Below are 24,326 nucleotides of genomic sequence, written 5' to 3'. Positions count from 1 at the left end.
GTCATTTCATTAATGAACTATAGTTCAGAATCCTCAATTAGTCATACATAACTATCATTCATATTCTAGAGCAGTACAGTACTACTACTACGCTCGGCAACTACTAGTACTACTATATCCTTGACCAAGAATTCTTGAGTATATGCTCCTCACAATTATACTCAAATATCGTGCTTCATCACGTAAACAAGCAACAAACAACAAATGACAATCACTCACTAAAAGCATAGCAGTACAACAAAATCAAACAGTCATGTGACTTTAGTGAATCAACTTCTAGTAGTAGTACTTCATACAATTAGTGTAAACACACTGAAATATGTCAAGTAGTTTCCATAATTCCCCACTCTTTCCTCCTGCTGTAAAGCGTCTCTTCAAACTAGAAGCAGACTGTGGCCTTGAAAACGGCAAGAGAAAAGGCAGCAAGCACAAACGCCATCGATGAATAAACACGAACAACACCTGAATTTGCCTAAATAACAAAATGTACATTGAGTGTGTGTGTGTGTGTGTGTGTGTGTGTGTGTGTGTGTGTGTGTGTGTGTGTGTGTGTGTGTGTGTGTGTGTGTGTGTGTGTGTGTGTGTGTGTGTGTGTGTTATACAGGTAGACCATGCATGCGTGCATGGATGTGTGTCAAAGTCAAAACATTCAAATTCAGCAATTCACCTAACACAATCTTTCAAATATCAATAATTATACCTCAAAATTTGCATTCACAATACGTCTGTTTAGAGGCTGCACAGCTCTGTAATTGTTCTCCATAGCATGAATATCCGGATCATTGTAATCTGCTACCTGAGCAAGTCGAAATGTAGCCATCTTTATTCGAACAAATACAAACATGTAGAATTAACAAACAAAAACTGTATTCTAATTTAAACATCATTCGATTACCTGTGCAGACGACATAGAAATGGTGTCTTTGAGAACAAGCCATGTAACCGACTCATAACATGGTGGAGTAGTCAGAGAGCCTCTGTATGTAAAATAGTCGTGACTGTCAGGAAGCAACTGGTTCAAATTGATAGCAGCAACAGAAGTACTATTTCCTAAAATGACAATTTTCGCGTCATCACTGGTAAGATAAAACAATTTATTACACTGCAATACCTTTGTATGCAAGACTATTGACTTTAAGTTTACTGATTTCAAGGTTTTCTTGTCCAACCTAGCTTACAGTCACAAAGTCTTATGACACAAATACAAGAAAAGAGAAAATCTAAATTCATACAGTAATAAACACTCCAACAACTGCTAGTCCATCCGACTCATTTGCAGCTCTACTAACTGATGAATATTTGTCAGAATTGTAGTGAACAAAGTGCATCTATAGAAATAATTGATGTAAAAGAGTCAATTGCTTAAACGAGTCCTAAATTGTCCACTTTGTGTACCTCAGCAGGATAGGCTGACTCATCAATTGTGTGTTCTGAGCCAACCAAATTGTGTGACCCAAAATGAAAATGAAACTGAGCCAATTTGTAGGTCACTCCCTCTAGTGGTCCATGAGTGACAGAAGGCTTGCTTGCCACATCAGGAACATTGTACTGAATCGAATGTCCGTTGTTTGTCGCTTCTCCACCGTTGAGTGTTGAGTAATGACTAAAATTCAGAGAAGTCAAATTGGAATCGTAAACAGTGTCGCTTGGTTTGATATTGATGGGTGACTGGCTTTGACCACTACAGAAGTGATATTCAGTAATCCACGTGGAAGTTGCATCTAGAAAGTACTCAGTACTATTTCAGGTGTGTGACAACTGAATAAACTAAATACTATTAATTAATTAATACTAGATACTAATACTACATATCTAGGTAAGCGATGGTGCAACATTATAATCTAATACATACACCTTTGTGTCAGAGAAATGGCTGTAGTAGTAGTTACACCAACAAGTTGCTAATTGATTAAGTTAATAACAATAATATTGAGCATGCGCAACACAAATTTATGCATTCAAATTTGAATTACTCTATAAAGTCTTACCTCTTGTATGAGTTGGATAAGTCCACTTCCCAGTACCACAGCTTGCTGCACGTCAGACAAAACGACATCATACATATTATGTCATAAATACAGTATCTCTTCGCATCTACAATCATGCCTTGCTTATATTAGTTTATTAATAAAACTCTAGAAATATGCTGTTACAAATGGTAGAAAACTAAGCGTTGTCACCTACTCCATTCAATATTGTTGTATCTATGTAACCCAATGAAGATATTATACAGCAAAATTCAGTAGCACTATGATACAGGAAAACTACACTGTGCTGTACCAAACAGCGTCTTCTGGTAGGTTAGATGTCTGCCAAAGGCGGAGGCGCCTGCTATAACAGTCTGACGCTTCAAGTTGCCAAAATAGATGACGGAAGACGCGTACAGTGTACACTTAATTAATGACAATAGTAGTTTTGTGTCTCTAGTGCAGTATTAGTTCAAAAGCTAGAACAATAAACTAGCGCAAAGAAACTAGTTTACAGCTTGTAAAACTAATGAGGAATTTACTAAACTTTTGTTTTGATTTTTTGGTCAATTATGTATCACTCCTGTGTGTGTGTGTGTGTGTGTGTGTGTGTGTGTGTGTGTGTGTGTGTGTGTGTGTGTGTGTGTCTGTGTGTGTGTGTGTGTGTGTGTGTGGTGCGATAGCTCAGTTGGATAGAGAGTGACCTTGCAGGGTTGGCGAGCTATGGTATTTTCCTTGGGCAAGAAGCTTACACACAATTGCCTCTCTCGACTCATATCTGGCCTCCTACTGCAACAAATTAAGTCCATCAGGACTTTGGGTGCTCACACCACAGTTGGCGTCGCACCAGGAGATTGCCAACATGGCCCATATCTCCTGCTTAGTGCACAGGAACCTAGCCATCTGGCTGGGGCGCATTACCGTTTAACGGCAGCTCCTTATCATCCATTTGCCATTTTTTAGTAAAGGCTTGGTCAACTAGAATAATAAATGCACAAATTATCATAACCGGCCTATATCCTGTGTGTACCACTCTATGTTCACTGCTAATTAATTAAATCTCTGCATTCAACTAACGGAATTCCGTTTGTGCATACCCTGAACGACGTGTGAACACGCTGGTTTCTCCTAGCTACGCATTAATTATGTCCACAACAAAGTCTACAAACGATAAAACGAATTTCAAAAAGGCGTCGTCCGTTCTCGCTCCGAATGCAAACAGTTCGGACCCGTCTCAGTTCCCGTTGTAGGAGAGATATATTTACCGTATACTACTGTCTAGACATGCCTAGAACCCGCTCACAATGTAGTGACTTCTCTACATGTTCTATAACGAAGTCCCTGTCATGCATCATAGCTTAGAAATGTTGCAAGTGCAAATCAAAATGCACGTTCGAAATGCACTCTAGACATGATGCAGACACGATCGAGCTCAAGCGAGTAACAAAGACAACTATTACTAACTAAGGAAAAATTTCGTACCTTCTTTAGCCAAATAAAAAAAAATAACGGACAAGACGAACTTGGAAGCGCTTGACACCTTCGGCATTGCCATCAGATAGCAAATGACCTTGCGCATGTACAGTCTGATGTCTTAATTGCCTGTTGCAGTAGCGCCACAGTGACACTGTCTATATATTTCCACACTTGCCTAGCCAACATCAAGTGGTGTATGTCGTCTTTACGTTCTAATGTTTGCAGGAAGTGAAGCAAACTAGAACATAGCATTGTGTGTTGATATTCAAAGCTTCAAATGTTATACTGCTTTAGCTCCACTTGCCTAAATATAGTATTGTGATAAGACAGCACTGAATTTAAATGTGCGCGAATGTAGCATTACCATATTTCTTTGAATAATTCCCTAAAGAATTAATTAATTCTATCAGGTACCGGCCAATAACGGAATTAATTAGTTAATCAAGAGAGGGAATTTTGAAAAATGGAATTATTGTTTTGTATTGCATTTCCATGACATACCACTAGAAGAGTTTTTTTCTCTATAACACTACTGAGTCCCTACAGAGGTACTGCATTATGTGAGTAAAATGATGCAATGGCGCAAACACACCTTTGGTGGAATTAACACCAGCAAACGTGTTTCTGTCAGGTTTTCCCCGCACCTCCAACCCCCCACCTCCAACCCCACGTGCTATATATTACCAGCATTGCTATTGGGGATAGGGAATTATATAGGAGATTGCCCATAGCTCCTGCTTAGTGCACAGAAACCCAGCCATCTGGCTGGGGGCATTAACGTTTAATGGTAGCTCCTTATCCATTTGCCTGTGTGTGTGTGTGTGTGTGTGTGTGTGTGTGTGTGTGTGTGTGTGTGTGCACATGTGTTGTGGCATTCAGATTCAAAATATAAACTTTGGAAATATTCATCATCTTACTATGTACAACTAGTTGGTCAATTGCTCAATCTTTTCTAATGCTGTCAAACCAGGCTTGCGAAGAAATGTCTTGTTACAGTCAAATATTCCTTGGAGTCGAACAACATGGCAATTCAGCTATGACACAAAACAGGTTATGCTTAATTTACAGCCCAACTCAGAGTCTAAACGAATGTGGTAAAGTGCACCTCACAGTTGAGCTGCTGGACAACGGTCAAAGCTAACTTAGCAAACAGCAAACTAGAAGCGAATGGAAGAGCATTCCTCTCAAGTGCTAGCACCAACATCTCAGTCATATCCTTGTTGAAACGAGCCTGTAGTTGTAAACTGGATTTACCACAATTAAATACAAAATAAACATGTACTAAACATAAATATGCTTGAAACTCTAATGGCAGTACTTCAGCACTACACAACAACAAACAAGATACGTGTGCCTGACGAAACAACACAACTAAACCTCGTACAAGATAATCTAATACTTACTGCTGTTGTATACTACGCAAGATCAGTATTAGTATTAGAGTTAATATTAATATTAATTATTATGATATGATTAGCGTGCTATATGGCTTTTACCAGCACAAGTGGCTTATTGCCCAAAGCAAAGCCAAGGGCTATAATGTTGCTCCGAGTACTGATGAAAGCCATATTGCACACTAATCATATAAAATCTATAATATGGTCACGTGATGTGTATGTAGTGTGATGTATTGTATTAACTGGATGCAACTTATTGTATTAACTGCAAGTAACTTATTGTATTAACTGCAAGTAACTTATTGCACACTTGCGTGCAATACGTCATATACGCCATCTAAATACATGTTTGTGACTGGTCGTACATCACATGCATGACCATGGTATAATAATAATTATACAGTATCTGCCATGCTTCATAACAACTTCTCTACTCTACTTGTCTAAACTGTTGTCAAGGTAAAACAAATTTTCACATATTAAAATGCAAACTATTAGTGCACAAATTCAAAGAGTCCTATATACATACTCATTATTACTCATACCTCCACACATTAATTTGTTACCAATCTGACAAAGACTGGTGTATACCAGCTCACCTTTGTGTCAACTAGAGCACAAAGTACAGTCACTGTTCCATCACTCCAAACAGCTAAAACAACTCGAGTTAGTTTCAATTTAAAGTGCACAGCACAGCATATTCCTACCATTACTAGCAAGATAGAAAACCAGGTATTCTCTAAGTAGCTCATGCTGATCATCCATACTGAGTGAACTGCGTATGACACGAGACAAAAGTTCAACTTGAACTTTGCCTAAAATCCAGAAACCCAACTTCGTCAAATGATGTCAACACAAAATAACATCTGTTATACTCAAAGTATCCAATGCCATCAAAGGAACAGCAATGCTAGACAAAAACGGCCGTAAAAATTTCTGTGCCAGTCGTTCTGCTACAGAGACAACAGCTCGTGATGCAGACTGCTGGAGACACAAAAACTAAGAAGACAACCAGGTCATTTAATCATAGCAGTTTCTATAAAGAACACAATACCCAAGATAGAAATGCCTCTCTCATAAACTGACAGCATGTTTGGTAACTTGGTTCAACTTTGAGCCGGCACATCTAAAAAATACATTATTTCCAATACAAAATCCCTCTCTAGTACCATAAATATTACTCGATTCGCTAAGTACGTAAACTGACTTTCTGTGAGATTGGAGCATTTTAGTTTGCTACAAACATCAGATACCTTCACACGATAACTGATATAATATCAATAACAGGCAAATGATTTCACACAAGGCACCTGTCGAGTGTGGCATTTCATTAAAATGACTTCGAGCTCGTCTTCCATTTCAGAGTGCAAAGCAGATCCTGATAAGACGTCATCTCTCAGCTTCAAAACAGCTTTCTAATAAAAGTAACAACTAAACCACATCTATTGTGTTGTGTTATTAAGTATTCAATTTGTGAATGTCAAACTGACCTTCATGTCTACTGACAAAGTGCAGTCAGATTCAAACATGCTTATTTCATCTATAACATATATTGTGTAAAAACCTTTATGAGCAATATCAACTATAAATGATACCTTGCAGCTCTTGCATTTTGTCCAGTTTCAGTTTTGTAGGAGTTGCCTGTGAAAATAGCGACTTCTGAGACAATTCTGTATCTTGACTGTTGTTATCATTATCAGGTGAAACAGTTGGCACAACATGATCTACAACAAATTGTGAATATTACTTTTAATCTAAGAAACATACCTTATTAGCATCACGTGTACACTCTAACTATGAATTCAAAAATGCAGTCTCATGAATAGCCTTTAGAATTTTATCCTAGTGACTATGCACAAAATAAAACATAATTAGACACCCACCAACCAAAGCAGGGGTGGCCAGGTTCGGATAAGGCCAGTGCCTTGGTGTGACACCAGGAACACAGCCTGGTGCCCAAAGGAAATGAATGTCCACATGGACACACCTGCACCAGACAGGCTTGTGGCTACCTACTTACCTACTATTACATACACATGTAGTATGTACATACATTTATACATATACAAACATACATACATACTAATTTATTTATGTATCATCACGATACAGACATGCAGGCATGCAGACAGACAGGTAGGCAGGCACACAGACACATGACAGTTTGCTTTGACTGGCTTCAAGCCTTGGTGCCCAAGACCAGCTTTTGGTGCCACCTGTGGCACCATAGCAACAGTTGGCCACCCTTGCAAAGCCTAACAGACAATCAGCTACATAAGAGTGTTAGCCAATGGTACCAAAATGGTAGACAAGGGTAGCTGGTGCCTATAAGAGTCTTAGCCACACAGAAGAGGCAAAGCAAAGTGAAAAGGACATGCCAATTACGCCATTGATGCACCCCTCTCATATTGTAATACTGTACCAGTAACAATAAACACCGAGTGACTACTCATCTTTGTTTGTTGAATGTTTGTCACATTCCCATTTATTAAAGTCCATAACTTGATAATCAATAAAGAAAAAATATCGACAATAATAAACAGAAATCTCTTAGACAGCGTCCAACCTGATTCTTCATTAATCTTCCTTCTCTTCACCAGGATGCTGCTTTCTGTGTCCTCATCGTTCAACATAATTTCAGTTGTATCATACTCATCTTCTTTATAGTTGAGGCAACTATCTTTAAAAGAAAGAGAACTGACACTTTCACCACCAAATAATATTTCCATTTCCCCACATTCTTCAGCATTTGAATCGTTGTCAATAATCATAACCTGATCCACATTTCTTTTCCATCCTGTGAGCCATTTAGAATCAACTCTACCATAATTTAGCTTGTCTTCTATTGCTTGGCACCTTGTCTCAACCGATGATAACAACCACCTTGAATCAACATGAAGGCCACAATCACAACTCACATCTGCAAACTGAATGCATTTATCATGAAGAAGATACAGTTCTGTCAATATCCAATCATCCTGTCGTGAATACGATAAAATGCGTTGAACGAAATCATGCAAGCCTTGATGAGGAAGTCTGCCATGCTCCAACAAAAGCAATGAGAGAAACCTCTGTTGCAATTTGATTGGTAACAGCAACAACCTAGAAAGCCTACGAGAGAAAACAAACATTTACAGTACATCAAAATTATAATAATTGCTAGTTCAATAAACATAACAATGCATAATATAGCAAGGGTGTACACACTGAGGGACTATGGAGGACTTAATTAATCACACACCACTGGATTTTAGAAACTGGTCACTTACTCACAACAAATGCCTTTCTACTTTAGACTAAAGTTGTAAAAAAATTGAACATTGTTTGAAAATTAAGTAACACAAGCTCTGATGCATAATACATAGCAGTGGCTTCCTGTCTGCTATGTAAATGTCAGTAGTGGCAAGACAGGTCTGCAATGACAGGCTTGTAAGTAAAATCAATGAACAGTCATTCACTTTTCCACAAGGGAAGACATGCCGCAACATAGGCACATAAACGCTGAGGCAAACATTATAGGTATGTATCCACTTTTACATAGTCATTAGTCTCGTGCAGCCAGGTGCCTTTCCATGGCGTCATACCTCAAGGCGAAAAGGGGTCCAGCTACGCAAGGCTACATAGTCATAGTGTCTATGCCCTTGCATAATACTAATTTCATTAATCAACAACCTATTTCATTATACATTTTTATCTGTAGTTGCTTTGGGTGGTGTACCATTTAGGTAGATCATACATCTGCTTGTTGTTCTAGGCATCTAAAAACTAGATATTACACATGTAATACTGTCAATAATTTGCACTCCCTTTCAAGCCTCTACAAAAGCAGTAGTTGTAAACTTATCAACTAGTACGTATTAGTTTACAAAAAGTTCATGCTAACATCATGCTACATGGTGAAATGAGTGGAACGAGTTTTAAGTGCACAAGAGTTTGCAAAATGATGTCCAAAACTTTCACTTCTGTCAATGCTGCAAGTCAGGGAAATTTGAAATAGCAACAGTAAGAAAAAAATGGCAGACTAATTGCCTAAAGAAAGACGACTTCTTGCTATAACAAAAACTATGTGTTACGTGTACATGAATTTTATTATTGCATAATTTCACAATGCTAACTGTATCATGGATTCAGCCTATTCAGCTGCAGCAAGCCAGAGTTTCAGCTCACACGGTCCAAATCGGTTACTTTCACAAACACGTATGTGAGTTTGAGCAGTCTGAAATCTACTGGTAACCAGGCTAGCTTTATCAAATATCATTGCATCACGTGCCACTTGTTATGAACCTCGTAGCACAGCAAAGCAAGACTGTAATGTTTTTAGAGGTGTTCGCCTGTGTGTGTCTGTAAACACAAAATCTATTGAATGGCTTAATTAACATATCATTAATATAAACTTGTCAGAATATGAAGGTTATTGCCTAAACCTCAACAAGTTAAAAAGAAATGGCACTCAGGTTTGACCAATAGTCAATAAATAAATTAATTAATTTACGGATAGCAGCAAGTTTTGCAACCTCATCATAGATGCCTTCTGGTTACATAAATAATCAAGTTACGTATGTGCTTAATAAGTTTTGTACAAATTACAAAAATTTTGAAATGACTTACGCAAATATTAATATTAATACACTGCACCAAACTACTGCATCGACATACATTCCAATTTTTCTATCGCACAGCAAGAATGCGACTTGTGCTGTGAGTGACTCCAGAAGGTCATGCCACAAAGGAGGATTCTTGCTCGCCTCCAGTCGTCTCATCGTGACGTCCTGATGTTGCTTTGCGAGCCAGTCACGTGCATGGTGAACAGACGCGGCAAGCGAACCAAACAATCCGTGCCACGGTAGAGGTAAGGAGCGTACTATTACGTCAGGATGTAAAGTCGGAAAGAAGTCTTCGACATTGTCCAAAACTCCAGACATATTATCAGTGATTGATATCAATAAATTGCCTTGGTTTTCGGACCACATATATTAATCAATTAATTACATGCATGTAAGTGTGTGGATGTATGTGTGTAGACGAATTTGAACTTACAACCAAAAACACAACAAATGTTGCATACTCGAGTGTCAAGTCGGTCTTATTTACGAGGAGAAAACCAATCTGCTAGATGTCTACTAGAGCAAACTGGAGGACACTTTAGGTCAGAAATAGCTTTTTAGTCTAGTTGTCAGGAAATTTGTTCATTGTTATAGTCGAAATCTATCTCAATCTATTACCACTCGATCCATCCATTCTCAACTAGCTAGATAGCTCAAACAAACTAACACCACAAACACTGTCTCTACACTTGCAATTGACAGACAACGTACTTTTAGTTAGATCTGACAATTTAGCAGCAGCACAAGGCAACGAACAGCAATTGCACATACATCAGAGCAACCAATACAATAATTTCCCTCGACTGGATAGACGTTGCTGCAGAAGTTGTGGGTGTGGTTTTCTCCTACAAAAAAGAGCATGACAAAGTCTAGTACCCGAGCCTCACGTTGAAAGTACAGAATGCATGCCAATACACAGTATAGCATACCTCCTTTTCAAAATTTCGCACAACTTGTCTTCCGTTGAGTGGTTGTACGGAACGGTAGTTGTCAGCCAACCCGTCCCCAGTGCTAGCATTGTGAGCAGTTGTCACAGTACTTCTAAACGCTGCCATCTGCGTATATTTAGCCAGAGTGAAAAGAAATCAAAACTGAAACATAATCACGTGCAATATACTTGAGCTGGTGAAATGGAGAAAGCATCTTTCATTACAATCCACTTCACAGATTCGTAACACGGGGGCGTAGTCAACGATCCCGAATAAGAGTAGTAATCTCTTTGGTTGCTTGGAAGTAGACCTTCCAACAGTAGTAGCGGCACGTCAGTAACATTGTCTGGAAATTACAGAAGAAAAGAAGTAATTACAAACGTTTAGCTAGGTACACAATCAAAGATGATGCCTTTGTAGAGCACTTCCTCAATAGGGAATTCATCTAAATGAGGATTTCCATCTCCAACCTAAAGAAAAAAATCAAAATTCATTAATTTACAAGTAGTGCAGACATTTTACCTATTTGTGATTGCAGCTTTATAGTCGTTTAAGTTTAGTTTGTCGTAAAAACGTCTGAATGTGACATGCAAATTTTGATAGAAATACCTCAATAAATACTCCAACTACAGCAAGACCATCCGATTCATTGACAGCTCTAGTCAGTGATGGATACTTGTCTGAATTGTAATGGACAAAATGTATCTAAACATGACAAGCAAGTAACTCAAGTATCAAAAATTACAATAATAATAATAACAAAACTACTTAATTTTTAAATACCTCAGCTGGGTACTGGAATCCATCGATTGTATGTTCTGAACCAGTCAAATCTCTGGATCCAAAATGTACGTGAAATTGCTCAAGAGTATAGGTTGATCCATCTAAAGGTCCGCCTTGAAGTGTTGGTTTGTCATTACCCTTTGGATTGTACTGAATAGTATAGCCCGTGTTTTTCAAGGTGCCATTTTTTTGAAGAGAAGTGTAGCCACTAAATACGAGGTCACTCAAATTTGTATTCAGCACAGCAGCATCAATTTTTATATTGATTGGAGATTGATTTTGGCCGCCACAATGAGGGTAGATATGATTCCAGTCCGAATCATTGCCTAAATTTAAAAATAATTTAAAAATTTAGTTAAAAGTTTATTAGAAATTAATAGACAATAATATGAAAGTCACACTATTTGCATACATCCAAAAGTGTTTGCATGCGAGTAACCCACCAACAACTCATTTAATTAATTAACACAATAATTAATTAATTTAAAATTTTACATTTACCTGAGTCGGAAATGACAGCACGCAAACAAAATTCTGTATCTTGCTCAAGAAATCAACTTTCGAGGATGGGTCAGTGATGCATATCTCAGTATACTACCCCTGAGAATAACATACAAGTGCATCAGTCTGATCAGACGTTTCGCTAACTAGGGTAACTTTAAAAAACACGAGCCTGGAGACCCAGCTCAGATAGTAGTGCATAATTTTGCAGCTAGACAGATTAACTTTATCTATTATTTTTGACTACAATAAGCAAGAATCTCACTAGGACAGCCTACATGTCTATATGACGTCATATGTTGTATGTAACGTCATATCATATTGTAACTTTTTTACCGACGGCTGACAAAAAATTTTCGCGTTCTTATTTTTCGATTATTTGGGCGGAGACAACATAAAATCCCGGATAATTCGTCTCACGTATTTGACTAACGTCATAACGATCCGGATATAGTTGTCTTGCCGGTATTTAATTAAACGACACACTCCGTGCGTATACACAGCTAGAAATCAGCAACAACCATTCAAAATTTGGTTGAGATCCGATGCGCCCGCCTAATAATTCGTTGTGCAGAAGCCAGAGAGCAGCGCTGATCATAAAGATGGAAGTGGTAATTAAGATGCGTGTAGGTGTGAAATGGCATGACATGCACGTGTTGAATATTGAAAAGCAAGCCCACACATCTGACACTAACCCCACACTTAGCAGCAAACTTAATTAGCTAAAGTCTTGTAGTAAGAGAGCCGGCAGATGTCTCTAAAAACTCGGCGTTTGATTGATTGATTTATTGATTGATTGATTGAGACTTTATTTTACGACGGGAATCCCTCGACACAATGGCCGATCTTCCGGGAACAATGCTTACAACAAACTATTTACACTATTAATTACACTAAATCTAATCAAGCATACAGTTTCATAGACGATATCTATACACTACTCTATTTGAAATCGTTCTCAAAGAGGAAGAGAGCGAGTTCCAGAAACACTGGGCCCTAAAGAAGAAGGTACGGCGCAGGGCTCCAGTGTGCGGCCGTGAGAGGATGACTCCTGACGCTGAGAGACGCGTGCCATACGTGCTGCTGATGTACGCCTTCTCGAATCGAAAACAAATTTCGCTGGGAGCCAGCGAATAGAAACCGCGATGAGCTAGAGATCCTAAAGCCTGGTTTTCGTGACTGGCGTGGGCGGAAGTATAGGGTAAACATTAGAAGGTAAAGCGCCACCCATCTCTCGTGGGGGATCGTCTAACTATGTGTCAAAGTCTAATTAAGTCATGCTGCGGTCATGTCGTCGAAAGATTTTCAAGTGTAGATAACACTTTGAGAGGAAAGCAATGATCTACCAATGGGCGCAGTTGAATGTGAAGGAGCATACGAACGACACGACTGTTCGATCGCGTCTCTCCGCCGGATCCATTCGCGAGCCTGCTTCGAACACCCACACGCACAGACACAACGGCTTCATAATACACGTGTCTAGATGATCTCTCGAGTCTTACCTTGGTTGTTCGGGTAAGACCAGTCTGCTTTCGCTTCAGTCTCTAAAGAATAACAAAAGACACATTTCTGAGTCGAAATCTAGCTGCATGTTGCTCATGATCATGCAAGCTAGAAATTACGGTCTACGGCTTGCTCAAATCAGAGCGTAAGATCGGGTTAGTCTGAGGCCTCCCTGGTGTCAACCGAGTTCAGAATTACCTTTGGTGAGGAGTGCTAGCAGCAGAGCTCTAACTAGGATATCACCCATGGATGTGGCTGACGATGAATGCTTTGCTTAGTTCCATACGGGACCGTATATGAGATCATTGTACAGAACCTATCACAACCGCTTTTGAATTACAAATCCGAAACCATACAATACTAGGAATACGAATGTAAATCAAGCTTAAACTGTGAGGTCAGTCACCGCGAAACCATGCGTGAAGATCGCGGTCCACGCCGCAACTCAAATAAAGTCAAGTTTCTGTTGTTAGCAATTAATTATGGAGCTCCTTATAAGAATCATTTACCGTCGTCACAAATTTGCATGACAAATTCATGCGGGGCGTATGTGTTCGATGGAAACGAACGAGGCCAAAACCGCTGATGCGATCGGAACGACTTAGACCATGCGTGAATTAGAACTGTGGCACACCTTGTGTTTGTACACATTGGCAATTGTCAGGTTTCTCTATTTCCTTCTGGAGTGAAGCCGGTCAGACTACTGGCAATTTATGATTACTACCGTATTTCCGTAACGTCATCAACTGTTCAATAAGCGTACCACACCGGATGCTATGACCATTGTTTGGTGTTTGTGGCATATCCAGGACTTGCAGACAACTAGAGCATGTTGAAAAGTAAGTCTATGGAGTGTTGGTGACAGGGGTCGTGTATAGGCTTGTAGCTTGTAGTCTGAGATCTACAATTGGCGGAGCGATGACCTTCTACGTAGTTCACATGCGGCCATTAGCGTTTGCGCACAGACTAGACTCTGTAGCAAAAAGCACGCGATGACAAGGAAAGGGGTTGATCTTGACATGAACTACAGTCTGGAGGGTCAACTTGAAGCTTCCAGGGCTATTCTTTCGCGAAAAGATGTATTTGTTTGCATACTTGAAGACTTCTCGAAGGGTAGACGCTAGTTTCATGTCAAGATCAACCCCTTTCCTTGTCATTGCGCGCTTTTTGCTACAGAGTCTAGTCTGCATGCGCGCAAACGCTAATGGCCGCATGTGAACTACGTAGAAGGTCATCACTCCACCAATTGTAGAGCTCAGACTACATATACACGACACCCGTTACCAAAACTCCATAGACTAACCTACTTTTTCAACATGCCTTAGTTGTCTGCAAGTCCTGGATATGCCACAAACACCAAACAATGGTCATAGCATCCCGGTGGTACGTTTATTGGATTACTTTAGAGTTCTAACTCTAATTTGATTTGAAGTTACGGGACACTTGATGACGTTGGAGGTGACACTTAGTGCTCCACTTATAGCAGTTAGCAAGGAGACATGACAGGAAGTAGGCGGGATGATATCAGACTCTCTCGCGCCTGGAATTGTCATACGGGCACCGGACAAGACTAGCGCGAGAGAGTCTGGAGACGAGGCTAATTTCTGACTATGATGTGGTTGCTTCCTCTAGAGGCAAATTGTCAGTAGGAAGTAAATCGTCAGTAGCAACTGCCCTCATACATCAGTTTGCACATGCTGGCAGCTGCAGACTTTCATTAATTGACTGTAATGTCATCCTTTGTCTGAGATATCTCTATGGGAATTTCACGACTTCTACCATATTCCTAATGTCACTGCACAAAGGCACATGGTACCAAAATATTCTAATAAGATCTGCAGCTAAATGTGCAGAAATACCGTAGAAATGAAGAAATTTAGTAAGGTTTGTTTCCTACAGCCAAAGCGGAAATTAAAAATACCGAACTTAATTATTCCAAGTCACGTCATCGATCCGAGAGCGCCTCCATGGCGATCAAACCAATCAATTGTGAGTCCCATCAATTCGAGACAGAATATCAGGGCTGCAGCGAGAATTGTGTGTCATTGGCGTAGCCAGAGTCCAAGATTTGCAATTGGGGCACACTAGAAACTTTTCTCAACTCTGTATTTCCACTTTATATTTTACCATCTACCTTTTTATTTGTTAGACAGAATTGTCTTGCTTTGTCTACTGCGGCAAACCTGCACGTCTGCAGCTGCTTCCAGATCTACTTTTCTTTTTGTTATGGCTATACACTTTAGGCTATGTTATATCTCTGAAAGCCCTAGAGTACAAAGTCTTCAGTATTTTCACATTTGAAAACGAACGTTGACATGATGCTGTCGATACATGCACCTACAGTATTAATACAATTCAGAACATTAATTGAGCAGGTCTACAAAAGCCTCCGTAGCTAACTGGCTAAAGATGATTTAGCATATATGTAGCACTCTTTACTGTGTAGTAGTGCCTGCAGCAGATGCAGTTCTCAGATAACGCAGTAGAACAACTCTATCCTATTGCTATACGCGTATAGCTCTACTCAAGGCAGACTAGATAATCTAGCAAGTGTAATAGTATATCTAGACAACAATCATGATGTCGTGCTCTAGAAATCAGTGCTAACGTAAACATACATCTAATTACTTGCGCTACATTCCTCTCTCTTTACGAATGAAGACAGGTCCTCACGTCTTCTAGCACGGCTCAAGAAGAGTACGAAAAACAAGTAAACCTACCACGACATTCGAGTCGGTAATATCCAACGTTGTATTCCCGGGCTCTCATCCAGGCAGACTGATGGAACAAGTCGGCGACCAACACGACTAGCAGCCCGAGCTAGGTGCAGGTGGTACCGTCGGTTGTACTGGAGAGACTGGAACAGGTTGAACATTATCGTAAACCACATCGCCGTTGGCTCTTACAAAGACTGCTTCTTCCTCGTCGATGTGATGACGGATGTCCACCTCGGGCAATGTAGGTGATGGACGACGTTGATCAGGAAAATTAAGCTCGTCCGGGTGTGTGGTTGTTTCTTGTAGAACATTCTTGGTGTTTGACTCTGCATTCTTCGGTAACACGGACTCACTCTGTTGACCTAAATTCGCTCAGCACGTTCTCCTCTGTGTCGTCTGATAGAGACATTAGTGCTACCATGAACTTCTTTAACATTGAATGGTTCAGTGTATCGCTTAGCAAGATTCGAAGATAATCCCCTAGGTATGTATATGCTGCTGGGTTATACAGCCAAAAGTAATCATCTACAATGGCTGCTGTCGTCACAGTCCTTATTTTGTCTGTGATTAGCTTGGACGATCTCATAGTCGGCAACTCTCTTGTCATCTGAAACTGTTTCTCAACAGCTTGTTTAATTAATTAAATTAAGTCGTTGGTTGAGGTTGTGGACGGAAATTCTGTAGCTCCACACTAAACGGGTAGGTTGATGCAATCTGCAAAGTGGTCTCTAGAGACTTTAACAGATTCTAAGACTGTTTTTTTCGACATAGATGCAGTACATGCATGTACGAGTCCTTAGAATGCCCTTTATGGTATCAACAAATCTACAGCAGCCAAGTTTGAGTACTTTGAATATGTTAATTAATACTTATGATAAGTTATGACAAGTTAGATAAATCTTTCGTTATGAGTAAAACCTTCTCAAAGACAAGGTGCTGCTCAACCAAGAATTGAACTGATTGAATTTGCATTAATTAAATAGGGTGCTCAGTAATGCTAATTATCTAATTTTTAAAAAGATTACCTGTTGATCGTACTCATTCGATTACTAGTCTGCATACCGGTGTACACTACCGCACCCTGTCTGGCACGGCACACTGTCCATGCATACACACTACCGTACATTCAAGCAATGAAATGGACATTGGAGCTTTTAAGGACGTCACTATGATATTTGAGTCTCATTTCCGCATAAAATAATGGCGACTGTAAAAGCAGATATTCATCTAATGAAGAAGCAACGGCTTGTTTCTATTAATTAACTTACTAATTAATAACTAATAATTATCTATATTTTCCTAACCATGACGAGCTGCAGCCATTTTCTAAAATCGTGTGGAAATAATATTCCGCCCATGTTGCGAGCTTAGAGTTTCTCGCAGCCTCTTTTAGCCATGCGGTCCAGAAAAAATTAATAAAATGTGCGCAAAGTCAGATGAAGACGACGACATTTATAAAGTACACGCATTGAAGTGCACGTATTTGTGTACATTAGTAAAGAGCCAAAAAAACACAACCATCATTGCATATTCTTTCTGCATGCCAACCAATATCTTACTACAATTAACAATCAACAAATAAGCTAAATGTTATAGCAAACTGCACTCATGCAAGCTAGGTAATATTATTAGCAATTACATAATCACTCAATCCATCCATTCTCAATTAGCTAACTCTATCCAAACCAACGCCCAAGCAATCACTGTCTCTGTGTCTCAACACTTGACAACATAGGAGTGAGAACTAAAGATTTAGCAGCAGCAGTACCAAAGCAACTGACAGCAATTGCACATAGATCAGAGCAATCACTGAAAAGTCTCTCGATGGAGACGTGGGCGTGGCTTGTTTCACAGTAGGCGTGGCTTGTTTCACAGTAGGCGTGGCTTGTTTCACAGTGGGCGTCTACAAATTGAGTACAAGGTAACAGACATTCTTCAGCTCTGCAAGCACCGGATACATGCCAACATAGTATACAATACCTCTTTCTCAAAGTTTCGCACAACTTGTCTTCCATTGAGTGGTTGCACCACACGGTAGTTGTCAGCCATGACGTCTCCAATGTTATCAGAGTGATCTGTTGACAAAGTACTTCTAAAATGTGCCATCTGCGTAAATTTGCCAGAGTAAAAAGAAAACAATAAAACATATTCATGCGCAAGGTACAGTACTTGGTCGGATGACATAGAAGATGCATCTTTCATTACAATCCACTTCACAGATTCGTAACATGGGGGTGTGGTCAACGATCCCGAATAGGAGTAGTAATCTCTTTGGTTGCCTGGAAGTAGATCTTGCAACTTTAGTAGCGACACATCACTATCATTGTCTGGAAACAAAAGAAAACTTGTAATCACAAAATGTATTGATAAGCACACAAAAAGATGCCTTTGTAAAGCATTCGATCAATATGTAAGAGATCCAATTGTGGATTTGCATCTCCAACCTACACATAAAATTAATAAATTTACTAGTGCACATATTTACATATAGCAGCTATATAGTTTAATAGATAATTAATCATAAAAATTTGAATTGCGATATGCAAACCTCAAAAAATACTCCAACTACAGCAAGACCATCTGATTCATTGACAGCTCTAGTGAATGATGGATACTTGCCTGAATTGTAATGGACAAAATGTACCTAATCATGAACGTACGCAATTGTAGTATCACAAATCACAACAATAATAACAAAATTACTCAATCGTTTACCTCAGCTGCGTACTGGAATCCATCAATTGTATGTTCTGAACCCGTCAAATCTTTGGATCCAAAATGAAAGTGGAATTGCTCCAGAGTGTATGTTGATCCACCTAGAGGTCCACCTTGAAGCATTGGTCTGTTACTACCCTTTGGATTATACTGAAGAGAATGGCCCGTGTTCTTCATGGTGCCATTTTGCAGAGAACTGTAACCATTAAACATCAGCTCACTCAAATCTGTTTTCAGCACAGCAGCATCAACGTTTATGTCGACTGGAGATTGCTTTTGGCCCTCACAGAGAGGGTACAAATGCTTCCAATCCGAATCATTGCCTAAATTTATAAATAATAAAAAAGTAAAACATTAATTATTTAAAGTTTGCTAGGAATTAATTGCCAATAGTATGGTAGTCACATATGAGTTAAAGCCATGCACATGAAATCCATTAGCAAGTTAATATAATTAACTTAAAACTTTGACATTCATCTATGTTTGAAATGACAGCATGATTCTATCAAACCAAATCAACCGTCGACAAGCAGAAATGAGTCAATAATGCATGTCTAATGCTCACATAAACATCACAATAAATAACATTATGTAATAGTATGATTTTGTGGTGAGTATACATGACTGTATATATATATATATATATATATATATATATATATATATATATATACATACATACATACAGATAGTATTAATAGATCATCTGGTCTCCACGACTACTGCCTGTGATAAAAGAACCACAAAGAAATGGACAAGAAAGTCTCTAGACACTGATTGATACACCTTGATTAGTGATACTGTCTTTAAAGCCATCAGAGCTGGACAACCTTCCCTGGCTACTGGCAACTTGTTGACGAACGATAATGTATAGGCGTGGAAGGTCACGCGCGCTAGTACAATATTCATCCTTGATGCCAACAGCAGCCCAGTATCTTCCAGCATCTTTTTATGTATTTGTAGTATAGCGATACATCTTTGTTCTTTGTACACATTCTAAGGGAACCATTATGAAATCGATAACATTACAGACTGAACAAAGGTGGAATGCAGTAGAACCGTTTCTACATCGCTATAATGTACTTCAAACATTCTGAACGCTGTGATTATACTACAAATAAGTGATAGGATGTTCATTTAGGAATAATTTTTTTACAGACTGCGGTACAAACTAAGAAATTTGTGGGCGTGGTTTTAAAGAACGCTAGCGATCTACCTCCTCTGCTGCATTGAAGTGCCACAAAATGTAAATGGCAATACATGCAGTATATAATATGTATACTGCTAACGTAAATATTACTGCAAGCTAATAGTCCAACACTCCAAAAAAGCACTATACTGCAGTAACTAAGTCAATGTAGAAGAAGGGTTCTGCACACTGTGGTCAAGGCCCCTCACCATCACTTGACAATCACTGACCATCACTCCACATGTTCTGACCACCACTATATATTTCAGCTAGACTTTCACTTGCTCCAAGCTAATGAGCATTGGAAGGTGCTTGAGCAGTTTGTTGCAAAGTGAGCACTTTGTTGACACCGTGTTAAGTCTGCAGACCCATCCTGCTATGATACAATTGTAGACCGGGGCACTAAGGTGGTGTAAGATCTAACACAGAAGTCTGCATGTCAGTGATGAGCAAAGCAATATCATAGACGTCCTGCGACAGAGCCAGTCAAAGTCTTCAGGTTTTTTGCTAGACAGACACACTGGCTGCACAAAACCTGAAGCTGTTGCATGGATAGCAGATGCCTAATCATGTCATTTAGTATAGTTCATATAACATAGTTCCACAACTGTTGACAAAAGTTGCAGCTTTCTGTTAGTCTTTCAGATCGTGGACCATCAACAGTGCGATACATCTGTTTGGCGCTTTCTTGTCTGTTTTACAACAGTGCATGATCATGAATGCAAGAGTTTGCTCTACTTCCTTCCTGGATATCTGAAATAACGAAGCCCCTTACAGGGTTCAAATAATGTGTTTGAATCTGGTCGCCAGTTTGGCCACCTAGAGGAACGGTTGGTCGCCAAACTTTCACTAGTTTCTAGGTCAGAGATTCCAGAAGTAAACAAGTCATTAATATCACTGTTGAGACCCTTTCCCAGATTATTATGTTTGACATTACATTAATACCTAACTAGGAATTTGCAGTAACGTTGGATGAACATTGGCTAGTAAACACACCAATCTACAGTATTGTACTTGGGATTCATTTTATGTAATAGTATGAGTATTCATATTTTGAACCCTGCCCTTAATTAATGCATGATACCCAGCCACCACTCCCAAAAATCCTGGGCAGAAAGCTGCAGATAATTTACAATATTGACGATATCTGATAAAGTAGCAAACAAGCATGGCCACAACAACATTTCCAGAACTACAGTACTGATGCGTTACAAAGTTCCTACTTGAATATCTTTGTGGGTCTATAAAATTCAACAGGAATAAAACACTGTTACTGCTGAAATTTAGGAAACCATGCTGGCTCCGGATCAGCTCTTCAACAGAGACCTATTTCATCTATTTCCGTTGTAGATAAGTAATTTATTTAGTAAAATAAAAGCTTACGTATTGATCACATACACTCAAACTCTACATTTTACAATTTTTGACTAGATCCAAGTAGTTTCAAGCTTTCAGACCAACTTTTGCAGCTCCCCAACCCAGCTGAAATACAAGGCTACTTTACACATGTTTGTTAGCGCACGTTAGGCCGGACCACATTTTATTTGCTTACTAAAGGCCTACGTTCAACGGTTGTATCCGAATGTCTTTGTAGAAAGGGCTTAAATAATGGGATGACCATTGGTTCCTGTTCGAGTATGATGGGCTTTAGTAGGTAGTCGACGAACTCGGTCGTCCCAGAGCTGCATGACACAATGGGTCGGTATACTAATGGCTTCTTATGTATCTTGCTCAGAAAGTAGAGCTGGTGTGTTCTCACAATCTCTGGCATTTTGTATGAATTCATAATCAGAAATGCCAGATCTAGCAGTTTCTAAGGATACAGAGATCATCACAAAGGGTTAGCAGCTGGAATACAGACAAGAACGCAGCCAAATGACATTGTAGCAGAATCCTATGACGTAATCATAAATAATTTTCATTATTTATTTGGTGATATGTTATGCAGAAGGCGGAGCAAGTCGTCAAGTCTGACATCACGTGACGATGGCACTACACTGTACTGCACGCCTCCAGGAATTACCTGACATTCTCCGTTCTGTAGGAGAGTAGTCTGGTGTAGTAAGCTTCTCCCTCTTTTCCACATTGGGATATAGAAAAGGGGGAGGGGCTGACTACGTAAGACTAAGGAGGGCTTTCAATAGCTTTGTGTGCCTGATCTCTCTGCCTATGGGATATCAACAAAGCAATTGCATTGCTCACTACCGTTTTCAGTTAGTAAAGTCCTTCCACTGTTTCAACTTTGAACTACAACAAGCAAAACATAGCTTTCCCTGCCAGTACGATAACCTGCTTGAGTCTGTATGCATGTGCTCCTGCAGTTGAATCAGACCACAGAACCGTGTGAACCTTATCAGTGCCATATTATGTGAGCATTTCTTGATAACCAGTGAGGCTTGCTACAGAACAAGCAGGTAGCATCCTGTCCGGACCATTTTTCAATGTTTACTTTCACGGAACTTCCAGAATAGGACATAGCTGATTAGATAAGTCTTTATTGAATCACTCTGAGACAGCCTCATATCAATCAGAAGACATACAGCTATAGACCTGTTCATAGCAGATAGTAAGTGGAAACAGATGGTGACTTACTTCTGTCACCTCCCTCTAGTGCCTTGATCATCACCCTATAAACTTTGTGTTCATACGAGACTTTTTTGGGAGTCTAGGAATTACGCCTGTGCTGCATTTTACTCTGTACAGACCCAATGCATGGTTGCTATCTGCCTTTTCACTAAGACGTCATGACGCTCAACACATCAATGCTCAAGACGTTGCATGCTGTCACTCTAGACAGTACGTAACACGAGAAAAAAATTATCGTTTGTGTCTGTCTGCACATGAGCGTTTGAGCGTGCCTACATGCAAATTTTCAACAAGACCACTTCCAAACTGCCGGCTACGGTCCTACACAAGTATCAAAATACGACAACAAACTCAAGCAGGATCGTGGTTATCTCCGTTTGACGTGTCTAACTCGCGCGAGATCCTACTAAATATACTGTACGGTGACTGGATTGTGGTAGACCGTGGATGGGCGTAGCCAACAAGATAAACCACGCCTTAATTTCACACTAAACATCTTTGGCTGTCTGCCTCAAACACAATACCTAGATTCTCCCACTCACCCACCCGCGCTTCTCACTTCCTCGGGCTTGCACTCGCTTGGCCCACGTAACAAAGTCTAAATATACTTCAGATGAGAGCATACACAAGTGGTCTTACTGCATAATTCCTACTAATGTAGCAACCTTAGAAATAGGAGGAGACTACCCGATTGACGCCAGTCTAGAAATCTTACATTTCAAACAGTTACTTTTTTGGGTCACATGCTCGATCTTATAGTTAGCGATTCACGCGCAAATTGGAGGTACGTATGGGCTAGCTAGACAATATGTACACAAGGAGACCAACCCGAAGACAACAAACACAGACAAGCAACCTGAACCGCTTGAATATACTCTACTATCAAAACTATGCAGATCGATCAGATTGAATCAATACAGAGGACACACATCTAAACCTTGGAATATACAAAGGCGCTCTGGAATTTGAGATTCATTGTACTCTCTAGAGCTACATCTCGGTTACTACAGCACGTCGACAGTACTGTAGTTCAGGCCATCTACCTCTCGAGTCTTACCTTGACTATTCTTCGGATAAGACCAGCCTGCTCTCGCTTCGGTTTCTGAAACAAACGAGACACATTTCCAGTACACGTCTACCTCTTGCATGCAGAGCGTGAGGTCTAAAGAGGTGTCAAGCACAACACTCTGGTGTCAGCCTTTCAGAATTACCTTTGGTGAGCACTGCTAGCAGCAGAGATACGACAAGGAAACCGCCCATAGCTGTTAGCTGACGAGGAATGGTATTATCGCCTGGTAAGCAATCTGGCTGTCGCTAATTTGCATCTGCTCATGTGAGACGTTTTGCTAATTAAGTTCCTGCACGTGACGGGAACCGGCTGTACTTTAGTAGCGCCCGTTCTACATGTCTAGATCATGAAAAGAAGAAGAAGCACTTGCCTCACAGCAATTCAACATAGTCTCCAGTGAGACTACCAATTCGAAATGCACACGATTGCAAAACAATAACACCAAGTTACCATGTACAACTAAACACCAATACTTAGCATTGACCAGAGTACAATAAAAAACAGATTAAATTTAGTAAATTGCATTAACTTAGGACGCCCCACTGGCGTTTGCCTAGGTAGTGTCTTAAAAAGAGCATAACTTAGCAACCAGGTATGTCGGAAACTTTCAAGTGTACAGTAAGGCCTCTACCCTGACGCCACGTCTACTTTGGATTAACATCAATACAATAGAAATGTACTAATTCTGTGCTAAAGCTTTTAAGACAGTATTAATTAAATTTGAGATATACACGTTTAGTACAGCATCTACAATAAGTACAGTACTTTAAAAATATTGCAGATAGACTTGTAGAGACCATGATCACCCTAGAAACCATTGCGGTTGAAATGATCTTCAAACAACCGAGTTCTTCCCAAACTGTCGCTGTAGAATTGAAGGCTGTCAACAC

At 39.7% G+C, this 24,326-nt stretch overlaps 3 protein-coding genes across 4 annotated transcripts; all 3 read right to left on the bottom strand.

Moving 5' to 3' along the window:
* Nucleotide 1: 1 nt before the first annotated feature.
* LOC134188481 (carbonic anhydrase 1-like) lies at nt 2-3,524 on the bottom strand. Its single transcript, XM_062656645.1, has 8 exons — nt 3,450-3,524; nt 1,989-2,033; nt 1,396-1,721; nt 1,233-1,328; nt 1,112-1,169; nt 896-1,050; nt 701-820; nt 2-472 (listed from the first exon to the last, which is right to left on the bottom strand). The coding sequence occupies exons 1-8, from the start codon at nt 3,520-3,522 to the stop codon at nt 380-382; spliced, it is 966 nt and encodes a 321-aa protein (XP_062512629.1). The 5' UTR covers nt 3,523-3,524; the 3' UTR covers nt 2-379.
* An 805-nt stretch (nt 3,525-4,329) lies between these two features.
* LOC134188480 (uncharacterized) lies at nt 4,330-9,716 on the bottom strand. Of its 2 annotated transcripts, XM_062656643.1 has the most exons (12): nt 9,497-9,716; nt 7,407-7,951; nt 6,436-6,564; nt 6,331-6,380; nt 6,151-6,255; nt 6,022-6,093; nt 5,895-5,966; nt 5,716-5,839; nt 5,548-5,655; nt 5,440-5,492; nt 4,549-4,674; nt 4,330-4,477 (listed from the first exon to the last, which is right to left on the bottom strand). In XM_062656643.1, exons 1-12 carry the CDS (start codon nt 9,598-9,600, stop codon nt 4,370-4,372), a joined length of 1,596 nt encoding a protein of 531 aa, XP_062512627.1. In that variant the 5' UTR covers nt 9,601-9,716; the 3' UTR covers nt 4,330-4,369. The 2 variants fall into 2 exon arrangements, with proteins under 2 accessions (XP_062512627.1, XP_062512628.1); XM_062656644.1 differs by lacking the exon at nt 4,330-4,477 and having other exon boundaries at nt 4,555-4,674; nt 5,386-5,492.
* Nucleotides 9,717-9,992: 276 nt separating this feature from the next.
* LOC134188494 (uncharacterized) lies at nt 9,993-23,641 on the bottom strand. Its single transcript, XM_062656656.1, has 17 exons — nt 23,579-23,641; nt 23,425-23,469; nt 18,593-18,915; nt 18,426-18,521; nt 18,264-18,321; nt 18,047-18,204; nt 17,858-17,983; nt 17,623-17,780; nt 17,341-17,435; nt 13,359-13,433; nt 13,160-13,201; nt 11,157-11,482; nt 10,983-11,078; nt 10,786-10,843; nt 10,562-10,719; nt 10,374-10,499; nt 9,993-10,289 (listed from the first exon to the last, which is right to left on the bottom strand). The coding sequence occupies exons 1-17, from the start codon at nt 23,625-23,627 to the stop codon at nt 10,176-10,178; spliced, it is 2,103 nt and encodes a 700-aa protein (XP_062512640.1). The 5' UTR covers nt 23,628-23,641; the 3' UTR covers nt 9,993-10,175.
* Nucleotides 23,642-24,326: the final 685 nt, after the last annotated feature.

Source organism: Corticium candelabrum, chromosome 13 (genome assembly GCF_963422355.1).
Source record: "Corticium candelabrum chromosome 13, ooCorCand1.1, whole genome shotgun sequence".
In the NCBI taxonomy this organism is placed as follows: domain Eukaryota; kingdom Metazoa; phylum Porifera; class Homoscleromorpha; order Homosclerophorida; family Plakinidae; genus Corticium; species Corticium candelabrum.
The sequence above is the reverse complement of the archived record's forward strand: the minus strand, read 5'-3'. Positions and strand labels throughout refer to the sequence as shown.

What these genes read in the sequence shown, in the direction of transcription:
- LOC134188494 (XM_062656656.1), bottom strand. Translation starts at nt 23,627, where the DNA reads ATGGGCGGTTTCCTTGTCGTATCTCTGCTGCTAGCAGTGCTCACCAAA. An exon ending in CTGCTGCTGCTAAATCTTTA is followed by an intron (nt 17,436 to 17,622) that starts GTTCTCACTCCT and finishes TGTTAATTGTAG; the next exon opens with TAAGATATTGGTTGGCATGC. An exon ending in GCTAGCACTCCTCACCAAAG is followed by an intron (nt 13,202 to 13,358) that starts GTAATTCTGAAC and finishes GTTATTCTTTAG; the next exon opens with AGACTGAAGCGAAAGCAGAC.
- LOC134188480 (XM_062656643.1), bottom strand. Translation starts at nt 9,600, where the DNA reads ATGAGACGACTGGAGGCGAGCAAGAATCCTCCTTTGTGGCATGACCTT. An exon ending in CAAAATGCAAGAGCTGCAAG is followed by an intron (nt 6,381 to 6,435) that starts GTATCATTTATA and finishes TATATGTTATAG; the next exon opens with ATGAAATAAGCATGTTTGAA. An exon ending in CTTTGTCAGTAGACATGAAG is followed by an intron (nt 6,256 to 6,330) that starts GTCAGTTTGACA and finishes TACTTTTATTAG; the next exon opens with AAAGCTGTTTTGAAGCTGAG.
- LOC134188481 (XM_062656645.1), bottom strand. Translation starts at nt 3,522, where the DNA reads ATGGCAATGCCGAAGGTGTCAAGCGCTTCCAAGTTCGTCTTGTCCGTT. An exon ending in TTATCCAACTCATACAAGAG is followed by an intron (nt 1,722 to 1,988) that starts GTAAGACTTTAT and finishes AGTACTTTCTAG; the next exon opens with ATGCAACTTCCACGTGGATT. An exon ending in TTGTTGGAGTGTTTATTACT is followed by an intron (nt 1,170 to 1,232) that starts GTATGAATTTAG and finishes ACTGTAAGCTAG; the next exon opens with GTTGGACAAGAAAACCTTGA.